A 27,933-nucleotide genomic window follows, 5' to 3' on the forward strand; every position below is an offset into this window, starting at 1 on the left:
CTGTAAATACCAAGCAGGTGCTTGACAGTACTTTACTCTTTTAAGCTGCAGCAACTCTGGGTTATCTAGATAATATTCATTTACAGTATGCCAAGGTGTGCATCTTCAGAAGCAAGGCTAAGTTGAGCAAAGACTAAACTGAGATTACTAAAACGAAAGAAGCAAGCAAGGTGTTAATGTGGCTGAGGGCATTTGGCTAAATCCTGGCCTGTGGATGCAGATTACCAATGAAAAGAAGGTTTGTAATTTGGGGGGGTGGGTATGGGATTCAGGCTAAGCAGATGGGAGTTTTGGTTGTGACCACAGTTGTGGGTAGCTGGGCTGTGCAACAGGGAAGTGGAGACAGGTATGGGTTTGAAATAGGAATCCTAGTTTGGGCGCAGGATGAAAATGTGCAGCAGATAATTGGGTAACCACGGTTAAACATACTTGGCAACCAAAGTTTGATAATCACCTCGTGTAAAGACAGAGGAATAGGAGAAAAGAAGGAAAAGAAAGGAAAAAAGCCTGCTGTGTGACTGGGCTCAGGTTCACTAAAAGACTCTCCTTCCATAGTGGCTGAAGTCTGGCCTGTGGCTGAGTATGGCTATCCCAAAAGACTCACGGCAGGGTTCCCGGGGAAACAGGATGCCCAAAGTCACAACTGCGTTCCAACAGGTTCTCACAGGGGAGCAGAAAGCCAAAGCTACCTCCCAAATTAGCGCTACGTCCTAGAATTGAATTAAAACGGGTGGTGGTGGAGGCATCGAAAGCAAGCAAGCCCAGCTAAAGAGAGCCGAGACGGTACTACGTTTTCCTGGCGCTCCCTCAGCCCCGCAGGGCCCGGGGCCACAGCCCTGTCGGTGCGGAGGGAAGGGCAGCATCAGGCCCTGCGGCCGCCCCAGCCCCACGGAGGGCCGCCCCAGCCCCACGGAGGGCCGCCCCGCCGCCCCGCCGCCCTCACCTCTCCCGCCGCCGCGCTGCCGGCGGGCCGGACGGCGGCCGAGGCGGCTCGGGACGCGGTTGCCAGGGAGCCGAGGGCGGGCGGCGCGGCGGCGGTCAGCGGAAGGGGCGAGGCGCGGCCACGGCGCCCGGCGGGACTCTGCTCGCGGGGGAGCGGCTCCTTCGCTGGCTCTGCGGGGCCGGGGCCGCCCAGCCGGCCTCCCCGGCGCCATTTCAAACGCCAGAGGCACACGGCGGTTTCAGGGCCGCCTCAGCGCCCTTCGCGCCCGATGGCGTTAACCGCGGCCCTGCCCAGCTCCCCGGTGGCGTGCGGACAAAACCGCTAATGCCACGGCCGGAGCCGCCACCGCCTCTCCTCAGCCTTCAGAGCAGATCTCTCCCTTGAAAATGAAGCGGCACACAGGCCTTCAGAGGCAGCTCTGCCTGCCTAGGTCCCTACTGCTAACAAGGTTTACCTGCCCAAAATAAAAAGCTCATTCAAGGCCTATTTATTGCCAGAAAGGGTGTTTGTTGCGCGTTGTGCGATACCAGACTACTAATCCTCTGAAAAAAAGAAAAAAAAAGGGGGGGGGGGGGGAGAGGGGAAGAAGAGACAGAAGGGGGGGGGGAGAGGGAGCGGAAAGAGAGGGAGAGGAAACAGGAGAGGAAAAAGGAGAGAAAAGCAGCAGAGACTTGGAAAAATCTTACCTTAAATTTCCTAGTCTGCCACACGGCTTAATAGAGCCTTACCTTAAATTTCCTAGTCTGCCACAGGGCTTAATATAGCCTAAGTAATCAATGTCTCTCTGCTGCAGCGTTCTGCCTGCACAAAGCAGATAAAAACCTTCTTGTTCCAGACTACAGCAAGAATGCTTAAGAAATCATAATACCCTCATGCATCAGATAGCTGTCGCTAAGCTTCTACATTTTGTAAAGCCATAAATGGAAATTTTAAGAAATTCCAGAGATTTACTACCCGCTTGCCCGCATTTGACAGAGACTTTAAAAACCTGACTTTGTGTGGGCAGAGCCCCATGAGCAGAGGCTGCAGGAGTGACAGCTGGAGAGAATTTTAAACCCGTTTTTGGGAAGTCCTGGGCACCTTCCTAACACATTCCAGCAACCCAGGACTATTCAGTTTGAAGTTTCAATCCAGACATGAAACGCCGCCTCATAAACAGAAAACAAACGCAACCCCTTCATATCAAGAGATTTGTCCATAAGCAGTTTGCACCGATGTACGCGTTGCGTGGGAGGCCAACCCCCTTTTCGACGGCCGTTAGCGGGGAGGGGGGGGGGGGTGTCAAAGCTTCCCTGAGGAGACAGCATTGCGCTGCTGAGGGAGCAACGCCCGGTGCTTCTCCAGCAGCCTCACTTACGCCGTACGGGCAGGTTAATCGCCGGGAAAGGGGCCGAGAACACGCGAGGGAGAGGAGAGCCCCGCGGCGACGGCGCTTCCGTCACGGCGAGGCGCTAGCGCTAACGCTAACGCTCCCGCCCGCGGCGGCGCGGCGCGGCTCGGCTCGGCTCGGCTCGGCTCGGCTGCCCCGCCCCTCCGCCGGGCGCGAGCAGTGACGCGGTGGAGCGCCGCTCCGCCCAGCCCCGCTGCCGAGGCGCGCGCAGCTCGCCGCTTCCGGGCGCGCCTGTCGGAAGCGGGCGGGCGGCGGCGCCGGGTCCATGTGGCGCAGGCTGCGCTCCGCCCTCAGGAGGCTCCGCGGCTCGCCCGCCGCCTCCCGCGCCGGTGGCGGCCGCCCGCCCGCCGCCATGGAGCGGGCCGTGGTGCGGTGCGTGCCGTCCGAGCCCAAGCTGAGCCTGCGGTTCGTGCTCCCCGACGGCAGCGCCAGGCACATGCAGCGGGACCAGGCGGAGCCGCTGGGCCGGGCGCTGGCCCGCATCGCCACCAACGCCGCCAAGGGCCAGGGCAAGGCGGCGAAGAAGAGCAAGAAGGCGCGGGCGGAGGGCGGCCCGGCGGGCGAAGCGGCGGCGGCGGCGGCCGTGCCGGCCGTGCGGCTCTTCTCCCGCGACGGGGAGGCGGTGGCCGAGGAGGTGCCCAACGCGGCGGCCTGGCAGGACGGCGCCGTGCTGCAGATCGGGGAGGCGCAGTACCGCGTGGAGCGCAACCCGCCGGCGCTCACCGAGCTCCGGCTGCCGCGCTCGCTGCTGGCCGGCTTCCCCGTGTGCCCCAAGGTGAGCGCCGAGTTCGCCGCGCCGCAGCACTGCCTCTTCCGCTGGTACCGCGAGCGGCGGCCCGCGGCCGGCGGGGAGGCGGCGGCGGCGGCGGGCGGGGACGGCCCGGCCTGGGTGGAGGAGGCGGCGGCGGCCGAGCGCGTCTTCACGCCCTCCAACGCGCTGGTGGGGCTGCGGCTGAAGCTGCGGTGCACGCCCGGGGACGCGGCGCAGCGCTACGGGCCGCCCCGCGAGGTGGAGAGCAGCGGCCCCGTGGAGGCCGGCCCCGGCGCCTGCACCTTCGACTCCCGGCACCTCTACACCAGGAAGGTCTGCGGCGAGGGCTCGGTCCGCGCCGTCTCCTACAACATCCTGGCCGACACCTACGCCCAGACGGAGTTCTCCCGCACCGTGCTCTACCCCTACTGCGCCCCGTACGCCCTGGAGCTCGACTACCGGCAGAACCTGCTCAAGAAGGAGCTGGCGGGCTACAGCGCCGACCTCATCTGCTTGCAAGAAGTGGACAAGTCCGTCTTCGTGGACAGCTTGGCGCCAGCCCTAGATGCTTTCGGACTCGAAGGGCTCTTCAAGATCAAGGAGAAGCAGCATGAAGGCCTGGCCACTTTCTACCGCAGGGACAAGTTCAGCTTCCTTAGCCAGCATGACATCGCTTTCAGCGAAGCCCTGCTCTCGGACCCGCTGCACAAGGAGCTGTGTGATAAGCTGGCCAAGTACCCCTTGGTGCAGGAGAAGGTGCGGCAGAGATCGTCGGTGCTGCAGGTACCAGCTTTTACGTGCCTCCTCCTCTTCCTGCTGTTTCCAGGCAGGTGCAGTCCGGTTCAGTTTGTTGAGCGTCAAACCACAGGAGAAGGGAGGCAGAGGGTTAACAGTCTGAAACAGAGACATAATAGTGGCATGTTCCCCGTTAGCTAGGCGAATGAATAGAGCAGAAGAGCAACTTAGGAACAAGATCAAAACATTGAGATTTTACTGAACTGGGTAGGTAGAATTACTAAAGTTTGGTAAAAAAGGCAAAATGATTTTTTTGTTTTAAGATGAAGACAGCTGTTGAGATTCTGGGCCAGGTATCGATGGTGGTATTGGCTGCCAAGTTTTTCGCTACTTACTCTTGTACGTCAGAATATGTATTTGATAAAAAATCTTGTAAGATTAAGTCGATTTGGCTTGCTTTACTAATGGCACAGAGAAGAAATAAGAGAGAAATAAGGTTTGTGAGCTTGTTGATGCCAGTGGGTCTGCCAGCAGAGCTATCCTGTAAGTACAAAGGTGTCAGATCTAGGTCTGTGTCAGGAATTTCAGAAACACTAAAAGTTTCCTACTTGTGGACTGAGTAGGACTAAGAAGCTTTCCTCAATCGCTGAAATCACCTCAGAATTCACGTTCAATTTAACAACTATGCAGTGCTACAGTTTGCTTGCTAAAACCAGATACAGCTCCAATTCTGTTGCAGAGGTGGGAGAATAGAAAATAAAAGTAGTTAAGAATGGTACAGCATTAGCAACATCTTATGAAAAAAAAAAAAAAAACGTGGAATGGATTGAAGGAAAAAATACGGCCAAACCAGGCACTTACGGACAAAAGAACATTTGTCAAATACCTGGATGTAGTGGTAATATTGGTAACATATTGGCTGATACCTAGACCTTATATAGAAGATAAACAGACTCAACTTAGGAGCTGTACGGTTCATTAGTTATAAGCATCCGATTCTTTGAACTGGACCATAAAGGCATAAGCTAACTATTGCATTGTTTTAAAATATATAACCTCTCTATTTATTTAATACTTAGTATCAATAATAATTTAATACTTAGTATTAATCTGTAATACAAAGATTGCTTTTTCTCTTGAAGGTTTCAGTTCTTCAGTCTACAACTGATCCTTCCAGGAAGATTTGTGTAGCTAATACCCACCTATACTGGCATCCAAAAGGTAATTTTGTCATGTTCCTGTCTGTAGGATAACTGGGTTTGTAAAGGTTTTTGCCCTTCCTAGGGAGAACAGATTTTCCCCCATTCTTTTGCAGCTATAACCTTTTCTTCTGGAACTGAGTGAGGGTTTCCTGCCTTGCTTCTTGTCTAGATGAATCAAGCCAGGCTACTAGGTCTGCTGGTTGATTTATTTTCCCTAGAGTAAGATTGTTCTAGTCTGCCTGGGAGTCAGTAGAGTACAGTGGAAAGCAAGACAAGTCATGTTACACACAATTCATCCAAAGAGTAGACTGTAAAATATAGATGGCTTTGTGTGTGCTCATGCCTTCCCAATCCTGTTGTACCTGAGTTACATTGGGGTACTGCCAGAAGGGCAACCAAATTGGGCTACAGAAGCTTTTAGAAGAGATTATCCTCTTTTAAATTAGTTTTCTTTTGGTTCTGTGCCTTTCAGGAACGCTATTAGGATGGCTGCCACAAAATGGAAAGCTGCTGCGATGTGGGTGTTTAGGTTCAGAGTTCTTGCATGCGCGAGTTTAACATTGTCTGCCTCTCTGAAACTTTCATAGTCACAAACTTCAAAGGCTTCTTTTATGAAAACTATTCTAAAATGTAGTGCACAGAAAATTTAAAATGAGATTACTGTTTCACAGCTATACATGATATATACTTAAATGAGCAACTTTGAAATTCCTCTAATGCTACTGCAAAGTGTTTAAAGTAGTATGTTTTTTATATCCTTAGGTGGGAACATCCGTCTCATCCAAATCGCTGTAGCCTTGTCTCACATCAAGCATGTAGCATGGGATTTGTATCCTAGCATACCAATCATATTCTGTGGAGATTTTAATAGTACACCATCGTCTGGAACTTACAGTTTTATTAACAGTGGTGGCATTGCTGAAGATCACGAAGACTGGGTCTCTAATGGTGAAGAAGAAAGGTGCAATATGCCTCTAAGCCATCCTTTCAAACTGCTAAGTGCTTGTGGAGAACCTGCTTATACTAACTATGTCGGTGGGTTTCATGGGTGTCTGGACTACATTTTCATTGACAAAAATGCTCTAGAGGTTGAACAGGTCATTCCATTGCCAAGTCATGAAGAAGTAACAACCCATCAGGCTTTGCCAAGTGTTTCACATCCTTCTGATCATATAGCACTAATATGTGACTTAAAGTGGAAATAGATCAGCTCTTGCATGGTGCTTTTGGGGGTTTTCAGACAAGAAATTTAAGTTACTGGTGGGGAACTGAGGCTACACCCTGGCTTGTATGCCAAGGAAAGTCAGAACGATTACTGAAAAGGTCATGTGTTTAATGGTTCTACTGAATATTATCCCACTGTTTAGACTGTTTGCATGACAACTGTTCCCTTCCCTTTTTATATCCTAATAGGGAAAATATATTTAAGACAGGGGGTTTTGGAAATTCGATTATCGTATACCTTTTTATCAGTTTTTCAAGGATTAAGAATTATTTTGTTAAAAAGATACGAATGTAATCTGATTTCTAAGACAGTGTACAAACTGAACCCTGCTTAACTCGGAACCAAATGCAGAACGTGAAAACAAATGGATTTACTTGATTCAGCCTCCTTGTAATTACTTTCATGATAAGACTTTTTTTTTTTAAAAAAAAGTTCAGAAATTGTCTTGTTCGCTTACCGTTACAATGTCCCAATTTTTTAGTAAGTGGCATGAACAATGTACTTGATGCCTACTACCTTCTGAAAAAATGTTCTTTAATTGTCAGTGAATGGACTTTCAACAATCAACTGTGTTAAATCCAAGGTTATAATTGATTTGGAAGCATTTTGCTTGCCCACTTAATATGGGTAATGAGGGTAACTTTAGCACCTGGTAAAATTGGACTACATATATAGGTAGCAGCTACTTTGAAAATCTGTTCCTTCTGTTGTTTATAGTCATTGGCAATACTAAAGTTTAGGACAGCCAACTCTGGATGAGAGGGAGCTTTTTAATAATATAATCTGTTTTCAGGCAGGGGGAGATAAAGGATAGTTAATGTGGTGCATTAGCTATCTGTGCCTAAATCTTTAAAAAGAAACACAAGTGACTTGCAAATCTTTACCCCAATTGTTTCATTTTGTTCACAATTTTGTTTCTCTTACATACAAAGAAAACCCCCATTTTTAATGGTGTTTTTACATGCATTTTTTTCCTTCTAGAAATAGTCTAGTCTTCCCTATTTTGTAAGGGATAATTTGGATGTGGGGAAATGTATTTTATCCATACCTTCATTGAATGTGTTGGAGGGGTTTGAAGCATCCACCAACCTTCTTTCCCTGCATCATTAGTCCATATGAAACAAACAGCATTTGAAAACCATTTCACTAGATTTCCCTCTTTCACTTAATAAAGTTCCCCTTTCAATTGTCTGTCACTGTTGTCAGTTGATTTTTTTTCTACTTTCTGGTGTCATTCATGGCAAAACAAGTCCGCCCAGGTACATAAAAGCTGTGTACTGTATACTTGCACAACTACTCACCTCTGCTGCATTCTGGTGGACTGTAGGTTATAGCTGGGATTCACTAAACTGTTTCTATACTTCTAAAAAAGGCAGCCACTTTCAAGTAGCACATTGCTGAGGGTTGTTGGTCCTGTCTCTTGCTGTAGTGCCTGCTATACTGTGAAGGGTGGTGCTTTGCAGAAGCTTGTAAACATCTGCTCTTCAGCCTTTTCTATGTTATTTCCAATAAAATTACTACTGTTTGTTGTTAGTGTAGTATCTGAACATCTAACAAGTTGATACTGATAAACAACTGCACTGGTAAAGCCAACAGGTATGTGTAGCCTCAAAGGTCATACAGGGCTGAAAAGATGCAGGCCCATAAATCTCAAAACATGTCTCAAACAACATGACATGAGAAGTCAAATCTCATGAACTGTCCAGAATTTTGTTACTAACTCTGCACATAAAAATACAGGTAAATGGGAATTGACAAAAGGACTGTTCTATGAATACACAAGTTTGTAGAAGCCTGGATTACTAAAGATCTCATGTGAATGTCCTCTGTGAGCAGCTTTTTTCCAGCAACATAAGCAGTTAGCCTTCCATCTTCCTCTCATCCCAACCTCTCTTACCTGATCCTGCTCTACCACCTCTGAATTCTGGCTACTTGTTCCTGCTCATGCCACACCAAACTAAAGCAGGGAAGTGATCCAGCTAAAAATACAGGGCCTTTTCTTTTCTTGACTCTGTTATCGTTCTAGTGTGTCATCATATCCCAAGCTGATTGGGTGCAAGAGGCTTTATGGTGAAAGAGCAAGATACAGTGAATAAGTGATGGAGGCCTGGAGCAAGGCGTTCACTTGCTTAAGCATATCTGCTATGAAACATAACACATGACGTCCTTGAAAGAGCACTTGTTTATTGTAATGGGCTTTGGCAGGCTTACATGTAAGCCTTCAAATTTCAATTTTTGCAAAGTTAGCATTTTAGCTAAGCCAAAGGGTAGCTAAGGGCCTTTGGATAAAAAATGGAAGCAAAAGAGGGAATGTGGCAATGAATGATGTTCGATCATTGCAACAGAGTGATGGACAGTACTCACCCTGTAAAACTGGATCCTAAGTACTTTGGGTGGGTCCTTGATTAGTTACTGTTCTCTGATAAGTCTAATTAAAAAGAAGAGTGTCATTCAATCTTGCATGAGTTGAAGGTGATGCCTGTACTCTACAAAGTTGATAACAGAAGTATGTGATTCATAACTAAACCTCAACATACAGGAACAAGGAGAAAATCTTGCAAACAGAATGGAGGCTCTAAACCTCATATCTGGGCAAAGAATATTTACTAATTTAGTAAGTGAGGGAAAGATTACACCTGAAGATTTAACATTTGCAAGTATATGGCATCTTAAAGGGCAGAAAAATTAATTGGAAGAGCTGTTCAAGAAGAAAATCTTAAGTGCTACACCTTGGAAAAACACTGAAAATGAAAATTAATTGGAAGATCTGTTCAAGAAGAAAATCTTAAGTGCTACACCTTGGAAAAACACTGAAAATGACTACATGACAGTTGAGTCAGGGGCCTTCTACAATTTGCCAGCTCTGAAAAGTTTTGGGGAAAAACACCCCAAAACCCCAAACTCCACTGAGTAATGGAGGCTTGCAGGCTGGCAAGAGAAATGTGTCAGTCACTTAGAATAGTAAGATTGCAGTTGTTAAGTTTGGAAGTGAAATCATATTACTTACAGAGGCTAACTGAGCTCCCCTTACAACTTTAAAAACCAGTTTTTTTTCTGCTTTTTAGTACCTATCCATTACAACTGGGTTACTTAATTGTTTCAAAACCCGAAACATTAAAAAAATCTGTAACTTCTCCATAGTACCAGAAGGTGAGGCTGCCAGAGAAGAGACTTGCCTGGTATTCTGCCTCCTAGACCCAGCTGGTCCCTCATTCCCTGCATCCGTGCTGGGGTTGCTGCTTCTGCCTCCTTGCTGAGCAAGGAGAGGCAGAGCACAGGAAAGCTGGCATCTGCCAGAAGCAAGCAGTAAGGGAAAAACACGGCACTCGAACAGGCCCAGCAACATTAGATGGTCCTTGCACATGGCAGATAATCCTTCAGTATCGTCAGGAGGAAATTCAGCCTCACGAGCTAGCGCAGGAGATTCTCCAGTCCGAGGATCCCTGGTTTAATTAGTACAGCGTTGCAGCACAGGCTGACCACCAATAGCAGCAACATGTCACGAACCAGCTGGACATTTCTGGAGTGAAAAATGCAGAACTAGGGTCTAGGTTAGGACAAAGTCACAATTCAAAGGAATTGTGATTCTTTTGGGGGGTGAGAAACAACCCTTAGGCACACCTTCAGCCCATATCCCCCATGCTCCCAATCTATATTTACGTCTATGTGAGGTAATGTATGTGGAGTAGGAGTCTTCCTACTCCACATAAGGTGACTTTAGCCCCCATTTTAGCTCCCCCTACACATCTGAACCTTGCCAAGCAATTAATTCTTCCCCTCAAAATCACCTCTAGAACCCAGATGTGTAGAAGCCCCATTAAGCCTGTCTCCATTTTATTTCATAAATGTAAACTCACCTGGTGTTCCTCTTCCAGCAATTGGAATGCTTCATATCCTTCGCATAAAAAAACTGGGCAATATTCTTTGCATCTTTTAATTTTTTTTTATTTTTTTGTTACTCTACTTTCCCAGACCAGTCATTAAGGAAAAAGGGAGAAAGGAACACCTCACTTTCCTTCCTCATCAACTTTCCCATCTCTGCTATGGGATGCAGTAACCAAGACAGACAGCACTGCTCCAGCATCTGCTCTGAGTAGCTGTTGTCCCCGGAGGGAGGGAGGAGTTTCTTCTTTCACACTGGCTCCCTGCTGCGCACAAATTTGTGCACAGCAAAGAACATTATGAGAACTAAGAGCACTGAAAGACTGGCCCTCTCGAGGGAATAGATACTTGGCTAGTTTTGGGGTTGTTCCAGTTATCGTGAAATGCAGTTTACCTGTCTGTTTGATATGTACAAAAAAAACCAACCAAGGCCTGTCAGATCCTTCAGACTGGTCTGGCAACTTGGAACTCGTATCTCCTGACCTTGTCCATACCAGAAAAAAGGGTCTCAGACACCCATGACAGTACTTGAATTCTTACACATCAGTATTTCTTGTATCACTGCTATTTTTGAAGGGACTAACTCAAGCCTTCAGTAAAATGCATTTATGTATCATGACAAAGCAAAAAATAATGCAATGATTGAGAGGAGGGAGAAAAGGAAGGAGAAAAATAGTACAAGAAACAGGGAAAAATACCCAACATGCTAAGGAGTCAGATCTTTCAACACCTCAAATTGCGTAGTTGCCTCGTTTCTCACATTCCTAGCATAAAAAACAAAAAAAACCCCACACCAAAAAACTTTCAAGACTTTCAACTCCCATCCAGTAAGAGGAAGAGCCTGAAACATTTCAGTTTCCCTAGAATAAATCCCTTAATAGAACCTGATGCTTTTAAAAATTTTTCTGCACAATACATTCGTTAGCTAAGCTTTATTCATAGATCCAACAGCAGCGTATCAAATGTCATTTCTTACTCAAGTCCTCTGTCAATACCATTCTTGACAAGAGCAGGAAAGATGTACTGGGACAAGGTGATGTGCAAAGTTTCATCAAACTGCACTAAATTGCCTTTGTCCAGACCTTCATATAAAGATTACTCAGATGAGCAAGGACTGCAAACAGGGCTCCAAATTCTCATTACTGGCAAAACCCTAAACCACTTTTATACACAAGCCAGGCCATTGCTGTAAGTGCCCTCGTAGTGTTCTATTGCCTCCAGTACATTGTTTTATTGGTGTATGTTGAAAACTCTGAGAACAAACCAAGCAAGTAGAGATGCTTATAGCGTTTGTTGCTAATTCCTGATGCGTTTAGAACCAGTTTTTGTTCTGTGTGCAAACAGTTGAACCAAAGTCTGCAGATTATCTACAAAACAGTTGCAGAACAAGTTCTAGACTATGTTGTTCATGAAGCCTTTTTTTTTTTTTTAAAAGACACCCCATCCCCCCACCCCCAAATATCGTCTACTATTTACATTGTAGGATTGAGCACTCGGGTTAGTTACATGTGAGAAAAACAAAACAAGCCTTTTGCACTCGTCTGTAGGTAGATCTGAATATTCACGCAAAACTATTCTCCAAATGTTGGAAAAAAAATGAAAAGCCAATCATGCATGTACTGAAAATACAAGGAATAAACTGTGTCAGCATGGCCAAATAAAAGAAAAAAAAACATTCTTCAATGTTTTGCTCTCTATAGTTAAGCTGGCCATCTGATATACTGAAATAAAAACTCTTGCATGCAAATATTACTAGACTGACTCCCCAGTGCAGTAGAACTTACCCATTGTTTGAATACAGGAGTTGATGCTACACAATGAAAAATTTCAGTTACTGGAATTCAGGATTTCCTGTCACTACAGTAGAATGAGAAACAAATTCTTAGCAGTCTTGTGCCCTTCCAAGATTTTGAACTTCTCGGACAACAGCTCAGTTCAGGTATTTGACTTCTGATAGGGAAATGACAAAGTTAGTGTATCTAAACTCTTAACAGACATGACAGAATTGGATCTTCATGGGAATTTCATCTGCCTCCAGACAGCAGGGCTGTACTATACATTGTTACTGACATACAGCATATATAGGTCACTATTATAATTGCTTTAGCCAGAAAATAACAATTTCAAAGAATGCCAAAAAAACAAAAAAAAGTATTTTTACCTATCCAAAATGTCTTAAATGACAGCCAGTGCCTTTACAGTAGAAGAGTTATACTGTGTTCAGGTTAAGAAGACTAGCATACAAATTATCGTTTTGGTCAGTTTAAGAAAGCATCACTGCCACAGCTAATGAATTTACTGACAGGTAGCCTTATTAACAGAGTATGATACGAACTTCAACACCGCATGTGATCCTGGTACTAAAAGAGTCAAGACAGGATAATAAAAAAACCAAACAAACAACTCATCAGGACTAGGTTTGTTCTTGTACTAGCAGACAAGCACTAGCTACAAAAGTAGCACTAACTCCAAAGGAAAAGGAGAGCCACCAGTACTTCAGCTCACAGCAATAGCCAGTAAGAATATGCCTTACTACTTCACAATTGTCATCTGAAGGCATGGCGGCTTTCTAAGCACATGCACCAACGCCAGGGACTGCTGCTTAGAGTCAAGAACACTTAATCTAGAGCATGCCTTGAAAATGTTTAGAGAACTGAGAACAGTTGATGAGAATATAGTAAACTGAGGGAAATTTTATTTATTTGTCAATTGTGACGTTATTCCACAGCCCATCAAGTGTCTTGTCCCTTCTACAGCTTAGTATTATTATGAACAAACTGCGTAACGGAGACCTTGCTTCCAAGATTACAACCTTACAGAGTATTAAGAGGCAAATATCATTTTAGTAACAGGTTAAGTGTGATCTTATCTATTTACAGGAAGATTGAAGTACTTGCTTCAGTTCCTCTTTATGCTCTGATTAACACTACAGTGACTACTCAATTACACCCAAGAATTTTATTGACTTTGTCTTACTACACTTCACTGTAAGCTGTAGTCTTAACCCCTCATGCAGATCCCATCACTCTTAAATGAGGCTCAAGATCTTTACTACTTTCTCACTTTGATTTTGTGAAATTACTTATTTTATAGCAGAATTGCAACCTACTGGTACACAAAGCCAAGCATGGTGACTCTTTGAAATACGAACTGCTATACGCATGCTGTAACTCAAAAGCGTAGTGGCTAAACAGAGCTCCCCTAAACCCGAGTATTTAATTACTTAAAAGCACTTGAAAGAATTAAAACAATGAAATAGTAATTTCTGTTTACCAAACAGCATGTTTCTTTTGAGCTAACAGGCCTAACTTGGTTTTAAGTACCTGCTTGTTTAAGTCTACCTCTAACTTCTTCCCTGGAAGAGGAGACAGCATTTAATTTGTCACAAGCATTGTTTCATTTTAACCTATTGGGACTACCAATACAACCCGTATTGCAGGCAAGCCACCTCTTCTGAACAAGGTGTTCCTTTTAAGGTTTGTTTCAAGGAGCTGCATTGCTAGAAATATGCATATTAACAGCTACTGATCCAATGCATGGAAACATCAGCTTTGGTTAATATGTAATCAGCAATTCATTGAAGGTGTAAGCAAAACTCTACTCACTTTGCACTGTCTCCTGGGTCTCTGTTACATATTGGAGATAGTTAATGACTTTATTCAAAAGCTCTGGAATTTTCTCTTGTTAGCTGTGTTCACAGTTAACAGTACTTCCTGGAAACTTAAACCTCAATTACATAAGAGCACCTTCCAAGGCAGCTTCTGAACCTATACTAGCTTGACTTTACCAGACCTTGTCACTGGGATTTCTTGTAGCAAGGACAAGAAGACCTGGGCTAAAAATAAGAGAGGAGCTTAGCCTAAAACTGCAATGAAATCATGCTTTGTGTTCCTAAAGACATACAATCAATAGAACAGAATATTTCAGTTGGAGGATTGAGCCATATTTGCATCCATACAGCAGACAGGCAACAGAAAAAGATTTTAAAATGCCCATTAGTAGCAGCCTCAAAAAACATATTAATTTAAGCCTTTTGAACTACAGAAGTATAAGGGGGCAGAAATACAAAAGCAGTCAGCAGCAGTTGCATAGAGCTGATTTTTTGGGTGACTATCACCATTAATATAATACTGACTAAATCCCTGTACAAGTGTTCAAGTTAACTTCCCAGCTAACCACCAACATAATCTGTGATTCTTCTGGTAGAACCCATGTTGTTTTTTAAATGTAGATACAACTATGAAACAGACATGCATGCTTTTCAGCAGTTCGTATTTGTTTTATTACAATTTTTGTAACTGTTAGTATTTTCGTATCTGGACATCTTAATAGGAATTTTAGATTTACAACTTCAAAAGACACTTACAGAATTATACGTCTTGATGACAGCTACTCTACTGCATTGTATACAACTTTGTTGCCCACCTTCCGTGTCCCGCTCTACATAGCTCCAAACAAGTGAAAATCTGAGATTTGATGTTCACATTCAAGCTGCACGAAAGCTCAGTATACGGAAAAAAAGTGGTAACTTGCAGTTCGACTATTTCAGGAATCAAGAAGAGCATACACAGAACTATACATTTTATAATTTTATTAGGAATAATTCCAAGTGGGTTATGAAGAAACTAATCCATTGAGTTTGATGAATTTTTCAAAATTTCTTTATGAAGATATGTTCACCAACAAACAGTAAAACTTCAGCAGAACTATTATACACTGGGCAAAAATAGTCAGGCTGATACCAAAAAGCAACATGCAACATAAAAAAAAAAAAGATACAATATAAAGGAAGACAATCTGCTGAATATTAAAAACAACCTCAACATGAGCTCTTCGCAACCAGCACAGAACTATTCTACCCATCAAATCCAATTCACACAAAGGCAAGTTGGGCTGACAGAACCCAAGGATTAATAAAATGTTCCTCAGTGCAGTAGATTCTTATAGTGTTTTAGAGCATTTCCTTGTCTGGAACAAGCAGTATTAGGAATTCTTTTTGGCAAGGGAGAAAAATAAATACATACGGAATGCTACATTTTTAAATCAGCAGACTGTCTGAGGAATGAAACAGGGCATCAGTAAACTAAAAGTAGCAGGGAGAAAAAAAATTAAAACATTAATTTACTGGGACTCAAAAGAGTATTCAAAACAGATCTTAAAGATGTCACAATAACTATATTCAGGCATTTAGGCTAACAAGGGGAATAGAATCAGAAGATACACTATTTCCAAGTTAAGGAGATTTTTACCCAAGCATATTGCTACCTTTGCAACATATAGCTCGGTAAACAATAATTGGCAACAAAATAAGTTGAAACGCTGTGATATCCTGCCCAAATATCGGTTCCAGATACTGTAATAACCAAGATGCAAACTAATTTTGTTGTAACAAGCCTAGACCACTTATATCAAACATGTCCCTGGTGAAAGAGTCATCCAGTTTGAGTTAGCGTTTTGAGAGTTCATTTGACAGCCAGTCAAGTCCCTCATACAGACCAGTTCCTTGCGTAGCGCAGGTAGCCTGGACATACCACTGTTAATGCAGAACACAAAGAAAAATTAAATTTTAAAACCGACAAAATGCAAGCTATGTTATCACAGTATGAGACTCTCAGATACCTACTCAAATAGCGTTCTTTAAACACAGTTTTGTGCCATAAGTAGAGACAATATTGAACAGATGCTATTTTTGTAAGTTTTGGAAAGTACATATACAATAGATGGGGTTCAGACATTATCCAAAAACTCACGTGTTGGATTACCAAATGCTAGAACACCATTTAGTGCATCAAGAAACAAATACAGAACTTGCGTTTGGTTTATATCCCGAAAACTAGCTTCTTGTTTTTGAAAGACTGCTCTTCAGGAAATGGACATGGAATTATCTAAATTAACAGACCTCTAAAACATCTTCCATGGATATGATATTAATGTGTCAACAGACATTAAGCAAGTATTAAAGAAGGATAGATGGTTTATGCAAAGCAACCCCATGTCTCAAAGGCTTGCGCAGACGGAATCTAACAATTCAGCAGCTACTTAACTTCCTCCCGTCTTTGTAGTGGTGAGAGTGCAGAATGCATTTTCTCCCCCAGAATTATAAGTATTGGGAAAACAGGAAACCTCGCCACATGCTTTGTCAAACATGTTTGACAGCTGTATTTCAGTGACAGCCTGGAACATTTGTATTTTTCCAGGAGAAGGTGAGAGATGAAACACTGCAACAGCTGTACACATGGGATCATACTTCCAAATCACTTATTTTGAATGAGGACCTTAAACTATGCACTACAGAGTTTAATAGCAGGTATGTGTATCTTTAAAGGAAAGAGAAGTTTTCACCTCTTTCTGTAGAGAGGAAGATTACATTTATGATATGAAGGAAGACAAAAGTTCAGCAGCCAGGAAGTTTAGCACTTACAGTTCTGTTACGCAGAGACTGAAGACCTAGTTTATCTGTCATTTCACTGATTGCCATGGCATTTGGCAGATCTTGTTTATTCGCAAACAGAAGCAGCACTGCATCTCGCAGCTCATCCTCCTGAAGCTAACAGAAAAAACGTTCACGTTATTAAATTAGCTCAGTTAAGTTCTTCAATTACTTCAACAAGTGCTAAAGAAACCTAAATACTGATTTAAGGGTTATAAGCTTTTTCATTCTTGCTCCTGAAGTCACTAGTAAGTAGAGTGAAAGTTAGCAGAGAACTTCTCCTACAAGTAAAGAAATTGTCTTTCAACAGGCAGTTTAAATTTACCAGCACCTTGCTGCGGAAATTCTTAGCACCAATTTGTTTTTCCAAAATTCTTTCTTCATCTGCTGCATTTCTATTAAGGCTTTATGAAGGAAAGAAAGGTTCTGACACAGTAGTAGTTCTTGAACTAAAACCCTCTACAGAGTTGTAGTTACAACTCAGTGTACTGTGTGGCCCAGAATTACCAGGTGAATACAATATGCACTGTACAAACTCCCTAGAATTTTAAAATCCTAAATCTCTTAAGGAAGCTAAGACACATCCAAAACCAAGACAAAGTAAGTATAACAATTATATTTTAGAAGGTATTGGTATTTACCATTTTCTGCAGCTCTTCTGCTGCTTCCTGGATTCTCTCTCTGTCATTGCTGTCTACCACAAAAATGAGGCCCTGTAAGAAGTTAAGCAGTTTTGAAAAAACAATGTAAACATGCAGTACTAATTTAAAAAACAAAAAAACTCTTACTGAATATTGGGACCATCCTCTCTCTTAGGTAAGCAAATTTGACAGAAATTTAAAGCAATGCAAGATGTCCATCTGAACAAGGACATTAAGTTTCAACTTTAAAATAAAGCTAGGCCTTCTAAATCAAAGAAGTTAAATAACACAAATGTCAATTTATAGATTAGTGTGGGACTCATTAGTTTGAAAGAAAAAAAGACAGACACCAGCAAAATTTCAGAAGCTAACTCTCCCCCTCCCTTTTCACTCATTGTATCACACTAAATGCATCAAGAGAATCGCAAGTGCTTCACCATCTCATGTCTCACTGAAAAAACCCACACCCTTAAAGTAAGGCCTGAATTTCTTTGAAAAAGTTTGTACCAAACAGGATTTCTAATGGCATCTGTTATTCAAGTGTCCTCCTTACAAACGCACTATTTACTTCTAAAATTTCAGTCTGAAAACTTTACATTTTATCATTCTCTTTAAGAGAACAGAAGAATCTTTTAAAAATATTTAGTAACAGAGTTGAATAAGGAACTGAAATTAAGTATTACTCTATTCACAACAGTACTTTGCTAGCTCTTTTTTGTCGATCCAGACTTCTCCATTTGTCTGCACCAATCACATCCATTATGCTGCACAGAAGTCTCTTGTAAACAGTTCTATATTCAACACAGCAAAAAAAAAACCCCAAAACCCAAAAACCACACCACTCCCAAAGTTTCCTGATACTAATAAGCAACTTGCCTTACTACTTATGAACCAAAGGAAAGAATCACATTTATGTCACCAAAAATGACAGCAGTCACATCAATACAAAGCAGACACTTTCTAATCAATTGGTAACAAGATCTTTTACGATGTTTTTAGGTACTCAGGATACTAAATACAGTGACACAGCACAGTAAAAGCTGTATATTTTGAGGCTGACTAGAAAAACAGAATATGTAGAAGGGTGCTTAGACAATAACATTTCTTATGTATAAGCCAATGCCAGCTGAAACAGATCAAAACATGGCAAAGTTGAAGAGCTCCTCACAAACAAACCAGCTGCTCTGGCACGTTACAGAACACTGGTAGATCCTGAAGGACTTAATCCTTGCCAGGCTACACTCAGGACTAGACTTGAAGCCTTCAAGGTAACAAACCAGCTTCAACTAGAATAAAATCTGGGTATCCCTCAGAACTCGCAGGAAGTAGTGAGGAGCCTTTCTGAAAGGAAGGGACAGAAGGCAACTGTCCACATATGAGACATTACAAAACAGGTCTTTTAACAATTGCCATCTCGGAACTCTTACCTGTGTGTTTTGGAAATAATGCCTCCAAAGAGGTCTAATTTTATCTTGACCACCAACATCCCAAACTGTGAAACAAATGTTTTTATATTCTACTGTTTCCACATTAAAACCTAAAATAAAAGAGTCAAATAGTTAGAAATAATGCTAGTGTTAAAAGGTCATTCTAATCATGTTAAAGATAGTTACTTCCCAAGTTCTATTTCTCCCAAATATATATAAAATGGCTTATCACAATCGAATTGCTAGATCAAGAAGAAAATTGACTTAAGGATGAAAAAAACAGATCAATAAAATCCAAGTACACCCCTTCGGTTCAACAAGTCTTTCAAGCCACAGACTGCTAGAGGTTCGTGGTGTTTGGGGGAAGTACTGCTACTTAATCGGTTCCTATACACCTGAGCATCTGCTACTGGCCACTGTCAGACACAGGACTCTGATCTAGATGTATCTTTGATCTGACACAGTTATGTTATGGCAGTACCAGAAAGTCCATGTTTGTCTTGATTCTTATACTAACAGCAAAGATAGCAAATCCCTACATTCTGCAGAAGCCTGTCTCTGCAACACAAATTTAGAGTAACAAGAATGAAGACATGAGAATTGGTTATCTTACCAATAGTGGGAATTGTGGTGACGATTTCTCCTAATTTCAGTTTATAAAGAATAGTTGTCTTACCAGCAGCATCCAAACCAACTAGAACAAACAGAAAACTTGATTTAGTTCACAATATACACTACAACCTGCTAATTTAAAAACGTGCATTTTACATGCAGACTATTAGGGTTTTTTTCCTAAAACAGACCGAGCTTTTTAAACACTCTTAAGTCACTGTTGACATATTGCTGTGTGTTCCTCCCCATCTCCTCTACCCAGCACTGAGGGAGAGAACAAGCAATGAAGAAAACAAGGGTCAGTAACACATCTTCATCCACAACTTACAGGCTCACAAGTTTCTAGTCATCTTCCTTACTCTTTGTGTTACTTAAGTTTTATCATTCACTTTGAAAGTTTCTTCTGTGTAAATCAGAATGGTTTTAAATGCCTAGCAACAATCTACAAGCAGCACACAGTTTCTAACTGATCACATTTGCTACTTCACACTCAAGCAGGGGAAATGTCTCACTCCACCTTCAGCTAAGGCCAGTTTCACATGCACCCGAACCAACAGGAGTTGGCACTATCAATGGAAGACACAGTCTCCCTCATTCCAGTCCCTTGTCCCCTTGCTAACACATTTCTTTTGCACTGACAAACAGACATATATTAGGAAACTCCTGTCATCCCTCCACATATACCCTAAGGGCTGTAACTCTTCTTCAGGACATCACTTCTATTCATTGAGATCCACTAGGATGCTTTCATTAGGAGTCTCCACTTCTGATCTTCATAGAAGGCCTTCCGCACTGAAATTTGCTCTTCTGTTTCTACAAAAATACCTTAAGCTTGCTGTTTTTCAATGTAAGCTATGTGGTAAATATGTGATCCTTAAAAAAATAAAGAAAGAAAACAAACTGGAGCCTCAAAGACATCTTTTGAGAAGCATCACTGACACTGCAGGCATACACTGTAGTTTTCTAAAACTGTGCAACTGCTTGTTGTTAGACATTTCAGAACACATAAGAGCAACTCAAAATACTACTCCTTATGTTAAAATCCAATGCCTAGCGCATAAGCGCCTAAATAAACAGCAGGTACTAAACACTTTCCACAACAACAGCTTGAATAAAATGTCTATTTGTGAAACTTAAATTGGTCCATAAAATTTTGCCCAAACAAAAATACACACCCCCCCTCAAAGAATTAATTAAATAATATTTGCACAAGAAACCAAATGTTATCCTTGTTTGATAACATTCTTATGTGTTCTGAGTTAATTTCCTACTTGGTAACTGTGATATATTAAGCTTTAAGTGGTTTGATGACTTGACTATTAATAATACGACTGTTTCCTTAGCCTTGCAATAAAATGGAAATTGAGATTACCTACTTATTCAGAATGAAACCAAACTCTTAAAAAGCCGCCTCCTTCTCAAAGACCCAAACTGCTGTTACAGCAAGCTCATTAAAAAACCCATCTATAATTGTCCTATATTTTGATACTGTGAACAGGATTATACATGACAATGCAGCTTCTTTGGTATTGTCATTGTGTTTTTAAAAAAAGTTGTTCTAATTGTTAATATCATGAAAGAAGGGGGGTGGGGTGGGAAGCTACCATCAAAACCAAAGCTCCTCGAGGGGTAATAAACTCCAAAAATGCTCAAATTAAAATTTAACAGTTTCAAGCTTGCTATTGTCTAAGTGCTGGTCTCTTTTACAGCCGCACACAAGCACGAACAAAAAAGAGACATGGCGCAGCAGAAGTTTCACAAGAGCTTGCAAGTCATGAAACTTGTAAATGTTAGCATTTTCTCTAGACCAATGAAGTGTCAGGTAGCCTTAGAAAACCCTTTAAGCAAACTCTGAAACCCTCAAATACTCCATCTATGCTGAAAAACAATGTTTTTAACAGCACAATGCTTGAAGGCCAACACTATTCTCACACAGTTCAGCTTCAAGTGAGCATTTGTAGGAGGCCTCGATCTTTGCAAGAAAACATAATGCATGTACATGACATATATGTGATAGTTTTCCAGTAAATGAACATTATGATCATTTAGTGAACCACCAATTAAAGCTACAGATACTCACAAACTCTTCTCCCACCCCCCAAAAAAGCCCTCAGTTATCAATAGAACAAACACTGACAAGATTTGTTAAAATTCGCAACAAAACAAAGATGGCGTTATCTACACAAATGGATTTAGTTTATTTAGGGGTTATACTAAAGATACAGAGGAAGACAAAGGAAAAAAAAGCTAATCTCATTTCAAAGAATATGCACAGGGTATTGAGAACCATTTGAAGATATGACTCAGAGTTAAGAAATTAGAAACTAGTTAAGAATTTTAAACTATTTGCTAAATTTAAGAAATTATTGCCCCAATTATCCACTCTGCTCTTGTGCAAGGACCCACCACCACCTCAGTGGCGTTGGGAAAAGGCTTACATTAGCTACTGAAAGTGCAAAGCCTGGAGACTTTGCTTAAATCCACTATTATGCACAATTCTAATTAAGCTGTTGGACTTTGCACTGAGGCAGGCTGAGTTATGGATATGTGTTTTCTTCTTCTGACTCCACACTTGAGACAGCAGCTTTTAACTGAGGGGAGGCAACTTCTGCAAATCACCATGACCCCATTTGCAAAAACTGCCTCTTTAAGCCAAATTGCAAACGTTAGGAAGCCTAAACAAGCAAAGGACATCAAGAGCATAGCCTCCATTCACACTTCTTACTCCAATTTGCCATTTACCACCCTTTTTAGAACAAGAAATTTCAGAGCACCAAGTCACATTTAATCTTTTTAGCTGCTACGACATGTAACCATTGCTTTTAGTAGTCCAAGAATAAACACGTGTTTACATTTGCACTGGAACACAATGTAAATCTACAAGCTACTTCAATGTCAGAGTTTAAGTTGATTTAACTACCAAGATTAAAGCCTAAGTCTTAAATCCCCAAATAACGTAAAGGATATTTCCGATTCTACATTTTCACTCTGATTCCACTGCCTGCCTGATCACTGGCAAGACTAAGGTGTAAGAATCTCAATATAGGGTATGACGGTCAGCAGTTATACCACAAAGCATTAAGATTACAATGGAGTACAAACGGGAAGCACAGACTTGCACTTGCAACCATTTATCTTTAAACTCAGTCAAACATCCTCTTCCTCTGGCTGGAGAAAAAAACATCTACAATACCTTCAGTTGCTGTTAAAACCATTGTGGTCCCAAGCCCTTTACTCCTCTTAAGAGTGTTTTATTCACAGTCTGCCTATCATTCGCTTGTCCCTGGGAACACCACCCCTGTGACCACATGATATTCCTCATTTACCAACTTTCTACTTTGATCATTGGTGGCTGAATTATCAAGCTGCCTCAGTTACCACAGCACAGAACTTCATATAAACTATAGATGCAGAAAAATTGAGAACTGACTTTTTAAATGGAATCCCCATCAAGACCAATAGATCTTGGTTGTCAGATTGAGATTTCCAGAGTTTACTATAGAATACAGCATGTTGCTGCTTCCAACATGAACATTTTCCACAATCAGAGAAAGAAAAAAAAAAAAAAAAAAGCACTTCTACTATATTTAACTGATTCATGACATTCATGTTACAAACAAAAGCCAACTTACAAAAATAAAATTAACCATTTCCAATTTACTACAGGTTTGTATTCCTTCACTCTTCTTTTACCTTTATATCAGTTCTCTCAAAACTTATTTATCCTTCATGTACTATTCCTCTTCCAGGTTTCATTTCAATTGCTAAGACTTTGGGGGACATGAAGGGATCATTCTGAATACAGCTTCTCAAGAAAACACACATGCATGGAAAAAAACCCAACAGCATGAAAACCAACAGTGCTTAAAAAAAACCCAAAACAAATAAAAACCAGCTAAATGGGTTTGTGCTGTACGGTGACACAATTCCCAAAGAATCTGACAATTTTTTTCCTGATGTATTTAGTAATTACCTTTGTATTCGAAGCTCCTGAGTAGCTATTATCTCAGTTAACACTTGCACAACTACACCAAGACACAGAACACTAAACTATGATACTGAAAGGTGCACAATGAATCAATAACCTTTCTTTTTTAAGCACAAGAAACTATGAGTGAAGAGTTTTACAGATAGGTACATGTCAGGTTAGGACTCAGTTTTTCCACTCTAATGCCCTGGTTGCCTAGTCTAAGTCATTCAATCCTATCCTACAGTTTTTTCTTTCCTTTTCCCTCATGTTAATTCCATCTATAAAACCGACGCAGGAATTATTCTACATTCATTTCCTCAGAATAATGTTAACTTTGTATTTCTGAAAAATACTTAATTATACAAGTGCCTTTTTTAAAAAAACAAAATTTCAGTTAGCAGTATATCATTACATGTCCACCTTTTACCATAAATGTATTTTGAGAATACAAAAGATAGTGTGTCATGTTAGCTCTTGGTAATGGTACCTGATGAGAAATATTCAAATTCTGCAGAATTCAATAACACAAATTCTGTCTTAAGAGCTAAATTAATTCTACTTTAACTTGAATTCTGCAGAAACAGAAGAGAGTTGTGAAAGGGAAGTTTGAATTATAAATTAATACTCTGTTCATTATCAACTCACCCATATAATATCTTCCCCTAAATATTTCATCATAAACACCTTACCCCATCAAGTTACTTCACTGGCATACCACTTAAATGCCTAGCCTTGTCCAGCACACTTTCAAATCATAAATTGATAATTATCACCTTGAGGAAAAGTTTAATTCAGTCCCAGTATTCATTCAGACATATCTCCTCAAAAGTGCTGATACATAAAGCAGAACACTATGAAAAGCTGCTTCTCCATGTTACAGGTATAAACGAATCCTGTGATCTCCAATATAACATATTCTGCTTCTAAACATCCAATTTAGGTTCTATGATACAGTCTCATCACAACATAGCAAAAGTTTCACCCTATTATACTACATAACAAATATGATGCAGTCTCATGCTCTGATCCAGTCCTGTATTTGAATATAATCCATGCCTTAAAATCAAAATTATTTAAAAAAAAAAAAAAATGCAGTTGAACCAACTGCTAGAAAGTGTGACTCCCTAACTCATATCTAACCTAAATTTGAACTAATTCCCTACCAATGAAGAAACTAAAGCCTTGCAAGCTGTTTTGATCTGTACGACACTGGTTTCCTGTTTTCATTATTTTGCAGAGTGCAACAGAACTACAAATACCATAGACACTATCTCATCCTAGTGTCAAGCTCATTTGAGGATTTTACTTCATTCAGAGTCATATGAAGAGTCTGGCTGCTAGGGAGACAGTCAAATCACTTCCTTGAAACCAACGGATGTACTAAGTTGTCTCAAAGATAAAAATTACTCAGGTTGTTTTGAAATGGATGAGAGTCTCCAATTTCAAGCAGCAAAGATACAATAAAAATTACTGTGCATGTAATGGAGAACTCTGTCATCACAAAGTGTATGGAGAACCTGGAAAATTGTAATTAAAAAAAGCTGCATTATTGTGTCTGCTGTGCATACACAGGCAGTGTTAAGAATGAGCAGCATGCCAAGAAGTTTCACAGTTAGGACCCAGTTCCATTGCTGGCTACACTGAAATGAGCACTTCATATCATTTCTTAGGACAAGCTCCTTCAGTCTATGGCCATGAGTCAAGTTCCATTCACACTGGTAACAGCATTTGACAAAAAATTGGGGGTTAAGATCTGCTTGTACATAAAGCTTGCGGGGGCGGGGGTGGGGTGGGTAGGTGGCTGGAAGAAGGCAGGGAAGAGCTGAAGCGGGGGAGGAAATGCCGAATGCAGTGTGCACTTGCTTTGACCTTTTGAACCATAAGCTTAAAGTAAGAATCTTCAAGAGCCACCGGCTTCAACTCTTGCACAGTCCGTGTCAAGAGAACCAGAATCTAATTCCAAATAAATAATTACGGGCAGACAATAAAACTAAGCATTGCAAGAGCAACCGACGGGGTTTTACGGTTTTGTACACGAAGCACAGCAGAATGAAGGTGCACAGATGCTATACCAAAATGTCCTTTCACACGAGTCAGAGACACAGACACCCTAGTTACAGGAAACCGGCCAGTATACGGCAATTTCTTAAGCTCCTGGCGTTAAACACACGGGGCTTTGTCACGTCCCGTTGGAAAAGCCAGAGAGCTCGGGCAGGAGCGGCGTGCCCAGGCCCAGAGCACCGCCGCAGCGGCTGCGCGGGGAGAGGCGAGGCGCAGCCCCCGCTCGCCGCCTGGGGAAAGGGACACCCGCCTCAGCCCCACGCATTTTCCCCAGCAGGCGGGCACCGGCTTCACCTACCGCAGTTTGATCTTTGTTCTACGTTTCGCTCCGGCTCAACGCAAGCGGAAACGCAGGTGCAGGGAGACGGGGCTGAAGCCTCGCACGCCCCGCTGCAAACCCCGGAGGAAAAGCGGGGCTCTGCCTCTCCTTGCCCACCGCGACCCCCGACAGCGGGATTTTGGGGGGGGGGGGGGGGGGGGGGGGGGGAAGGGCACAGGAGGGAAGAAAGCGAGAACACGGCGGAGGAAAAGGAAGGGCACACATATCGCGATCCCCACCCCCTTCCCCCACCGCTCCCTCTCTCCCCGCGGCTCGTTCGCTTTCCGACGGCCCCGCAAGCCCTGAGGAAAGGGGACAGAGAGGTGCCCCGTCCCCCCCGCCCCGGGACGGGGCCAGCCCCCCCCCCCCGCGCCTTGAGCCCGCGGCCCCCTCCCGCCGGCCTCCCCTCCCCCACCGCCAGCGGGACGCGTCCGTGAGGGAGCGGGCGGCCGGGCCCGGCGGCGGCCGGGCAGGGCTCGGGGGGCCGCGGCCGGGCGGCGGCAGCGTGCCGCCATCGCCCCTTACCCATGAGGATGCGCATCTGCTTCTTGCCGAAGAGGCGTGAGAAGAGCGAGGAGATGGTGAGGCCCATGGCGGCTCCGGCGCGGGGCTGGGCGGCGGCGCAGGAGCGGGAGGAGTGCGGCGAGGAGGGAGGGAGGGAGCGGCAGCGCGGCCCGGCTGCTGTCTGCGCTCACGGATCCCTCCGCGAGCGAGCAGGCAGGCTGCTGAAGCGCGGCTTCGCCCGGCGGCGCCGACTTATAAAGCGCAGGCGGCAGCAGCGACGGCGGCGGCTGCTGCTGCTCTGGGGCCGGGGAACCTCGCTCGCTCGCTCGTTCTCTGCCACGTCACGCTCGCCACGGCCGCCCCGGCTCCAACGCGGACAAAATCACGTCACGCTCGCCACATCCCCCGGCCGCGGAACCACCCTTCGCCACACGGCCCCAGCGCCCAACGGCGGCGCGGACTACTGCTCCCAGCCCGCGCCGCGCCCGCGCCGCGCCCCGCTCCTCTACCCGCTGCCGCCGGCGCATGCCGGGGGATGTAGTCGCGGGCTTCCATCCCGCCTCGCCGCAGCTTCCGGCCGCCCCGGGCACGGCGGAGCGCGGCAGGCCGGGAAATGCAGTCCGCCGGGCGCCCAGCGGCTCCTCCGGCGGCGGGCGAGGCCCAGCCGCCCGGCCCCGCAGCACCGGCCGGCGGGGGCCAGGCTGCCTCTCCCCGCCGCACGCCTGCCCCGGGCTCGCCCCCAGCCCCCGGTAATTCACCGCGCTGCGGCTCCTGCTCCCAGGCTGAGGCGCGACAGCCACCAGGCTCTTCCCCCCAAGGGCCAAAGGCTGGCCCAGAGCAAGACAGGGAGGCGTTTTGGGGTAAAACAAACCCTCAGGGAGACCCTCAGTACACCCCAGTAGCGACAGAGCTAGGTAGTTTAAAAAAAAAAAAAAAATAGAGCTTTTTTTAAAAAAAGCTCTATCACAGGAACACTGATTACTGCAGGATCTTTTTCTTAGGCTGTTTCTATGACCTGGACCCCCCGCAGCGTCCCAGCGGCTGCAGTCGAGGCAAAACGGCGGGACCTTGGCACCAGAACAGCACAGGGTTTCTTGGCCAGGAAGCACCAGACAAGATACAGGGAAGTAATACCGGAATAAAACTGAAACAAGCCATGGTTTATTAGAAACGAGGCATTTTTTGATTTTTGATTTCATAACCGGCTGTAACAGCTACTGTAAAAAGCCTGTGTAGTAGCCCATGATAATTAACTTTGGGGCAACATTAAGGTGAGCTGCATTTACTACATGGTATTAGTTTTAAATAATGAGTGAGCGAGCTCCAAGTGACTGAGCTCCCTATCCCAAGGAAGCACTGGTTCAATCAAAAGCCCTAAAAATTTTCAAGGGAATTAATAGCCTACCTACGCTAATTACAAACTATGTCAGTACACAATAGCTAACATTTTTCAAACAGAAGCTATTTACTTATCTTCCACTAAAGAAAAACATCTTTAACGGTTTTGATAAAGACACAGCCCTGAAGCAGTTCCTAACAGCAGGCTGCTGCGGGTGGGACTCAACTTAGGCTGTTCCTTTTCTTACGTGTCATGTTGAAAGTCTTGACTCAAGTTTTAAATTATGTTCTTCTGAACCAAAAATCTGTTTTGAATTAAGATTGAAAGTTATATTTTAACTTAACCTAGTTAGTGCCTAAGATGTTACTATGATCCTGATCAACTATTAGATTTCAATTTCCTGAAAGTTTTAAGGAGTCCACTTCTAAGCTTCCAATACTTACCTATTTTCTCTTCAGAGCCCTCAGTATTTACATTTTTTTTTTTTGCCAGGAAAGTTAAG

The 27,933-nt window shown here is 43.4% G+C and overlaps 2 protein-coding genes across 3 annotated transcripts; one reads left to right on the top strand and one right to left on the bottom strand.

Annotated features, from left to right (window-relative positions):
• The first annotated feature begins 2,598 nt into the window (after nucleotides 1-2,598).
• On the top strand, nucleotides 2,599-7,414 carry PDE12 (phosphodiesterase 12). Its single transcript, XM_009481107.2, has 3 exons — nucleotides 2,599-3,867; nucleotides 4,962-5,040; nucleotides 5,784-7,414. The coding sequence occupies exons 1-3, from the start codon at nucleotides 2,599-2,601 to the stop codon at nucleotides 6,224-6,226; spliced, it is 1,791 nt and encodes a 596-aa protein (XP_009479382.2). The 3' UTR covers nucleotides 6,227-7,414.
• A 7,290-nt stretch (nucleotides 7,415-14,704) lies between these two features.
• ARF4 (ARF GTPase 4) lies at nucleotides 14,705-26,198 on the bottom strand. Of its 2 annotated transcripts, XM_075713638.1 has the most exons (6): nucleotides 26,114-26,198; nucleotides 19,240-19,320; nucleotides 18,627-18,736; nucleotides 17,200-17,271; nucleotides 16,550-16,675; nucleotides 14,705-15,661 (listed from the first exon to the last, which is right to left on the bottom strand). In XM_075713638.1, the coding sequence occupies exons 1-6, from the start codon at nucleotides 26,178-26,180 to the stop codon at nucleotides 15,575-15,577; spliced, it is 543 nt and encodes a 180-aa protein (XP_075569753.1). In that variant the 5' UTR covers nucleotides 26,181-26,198; the 3' UTR covers nucleotides 14,705-15,574. The 2 variants fall into 2 exon arrangements, with proteins under 2 accessions (XP_075569753.1, XP_075569754.1); XM_075713639.1 differs by lacking the exon at nucleotides 18,627-18,736 and having other exon boundaries at nucleotides 19,220-19,320.
• Nucleotides 26,199-27,933: the final 1,735 nt, after the last annotated feature.

The sequence above is a fragment of the Pelecanus crispus genome, chromosome 7 (assembly GCF_030463565.1).
Source record: "Pelecanus crispus isolate bPelCri1 chromosome 7, bPelCri1.pri, whole genome shotgun sequence".
In the NCBI taxonomy this organism is placed as follows: domain Eukaryota; kingdom Metazoa; phylum Chordata; class Aves; order Pelecaniformes; family Pelecanidae; genus Pelecanus; species Pelecanus crispus.

Bases quoted from the DNA above. Each gene is read 5' to 3' on its own strand.
- PDE12 (XM_009481107.2), top strand. From the start codon at position 2,599: ATGTGGCGCAGGCTGCGCTCCGCCCTCAGGAGGCTCCGCGGCTCGCCC. The intron at 3,868-4,961 runs GTACCAGCTTTT...TTTCTCTTGAAG, and splicing joins AGAGATCGTCGGTGCTGCAG to GTTTCAGTTCTTCAGTCTAC. The intron at 5,041-5,783 runs GTAATTTTGTCA...TTATATCCTTAG, and splicing joins CCTATACTGGCATCCAAAAG to GTGGGAACATCCGTCTCATC.
- ARF4 (XM_075713638.1), bottom strand. From the start codon at position 26,180: ATGGGCCTCACCATCTCCTCGCTCTTCTCACGCCTCTTCGGCAAGAAG. The intron at 18,737-19,239 runs GTAAGATAACCA...CTTTTATTTTAG, and splicing joins CACCACAATTCCCACTATTG to GTTTTAATGTGGAAACAGTA. The intron at 16,676-17,199 runs GTAAATACCAAT...TTTTTCTGTTAG, and splicing joins CAGAAGAGCTGCAGAAAATG to CTTCAGGAGGATGAGCTGCG.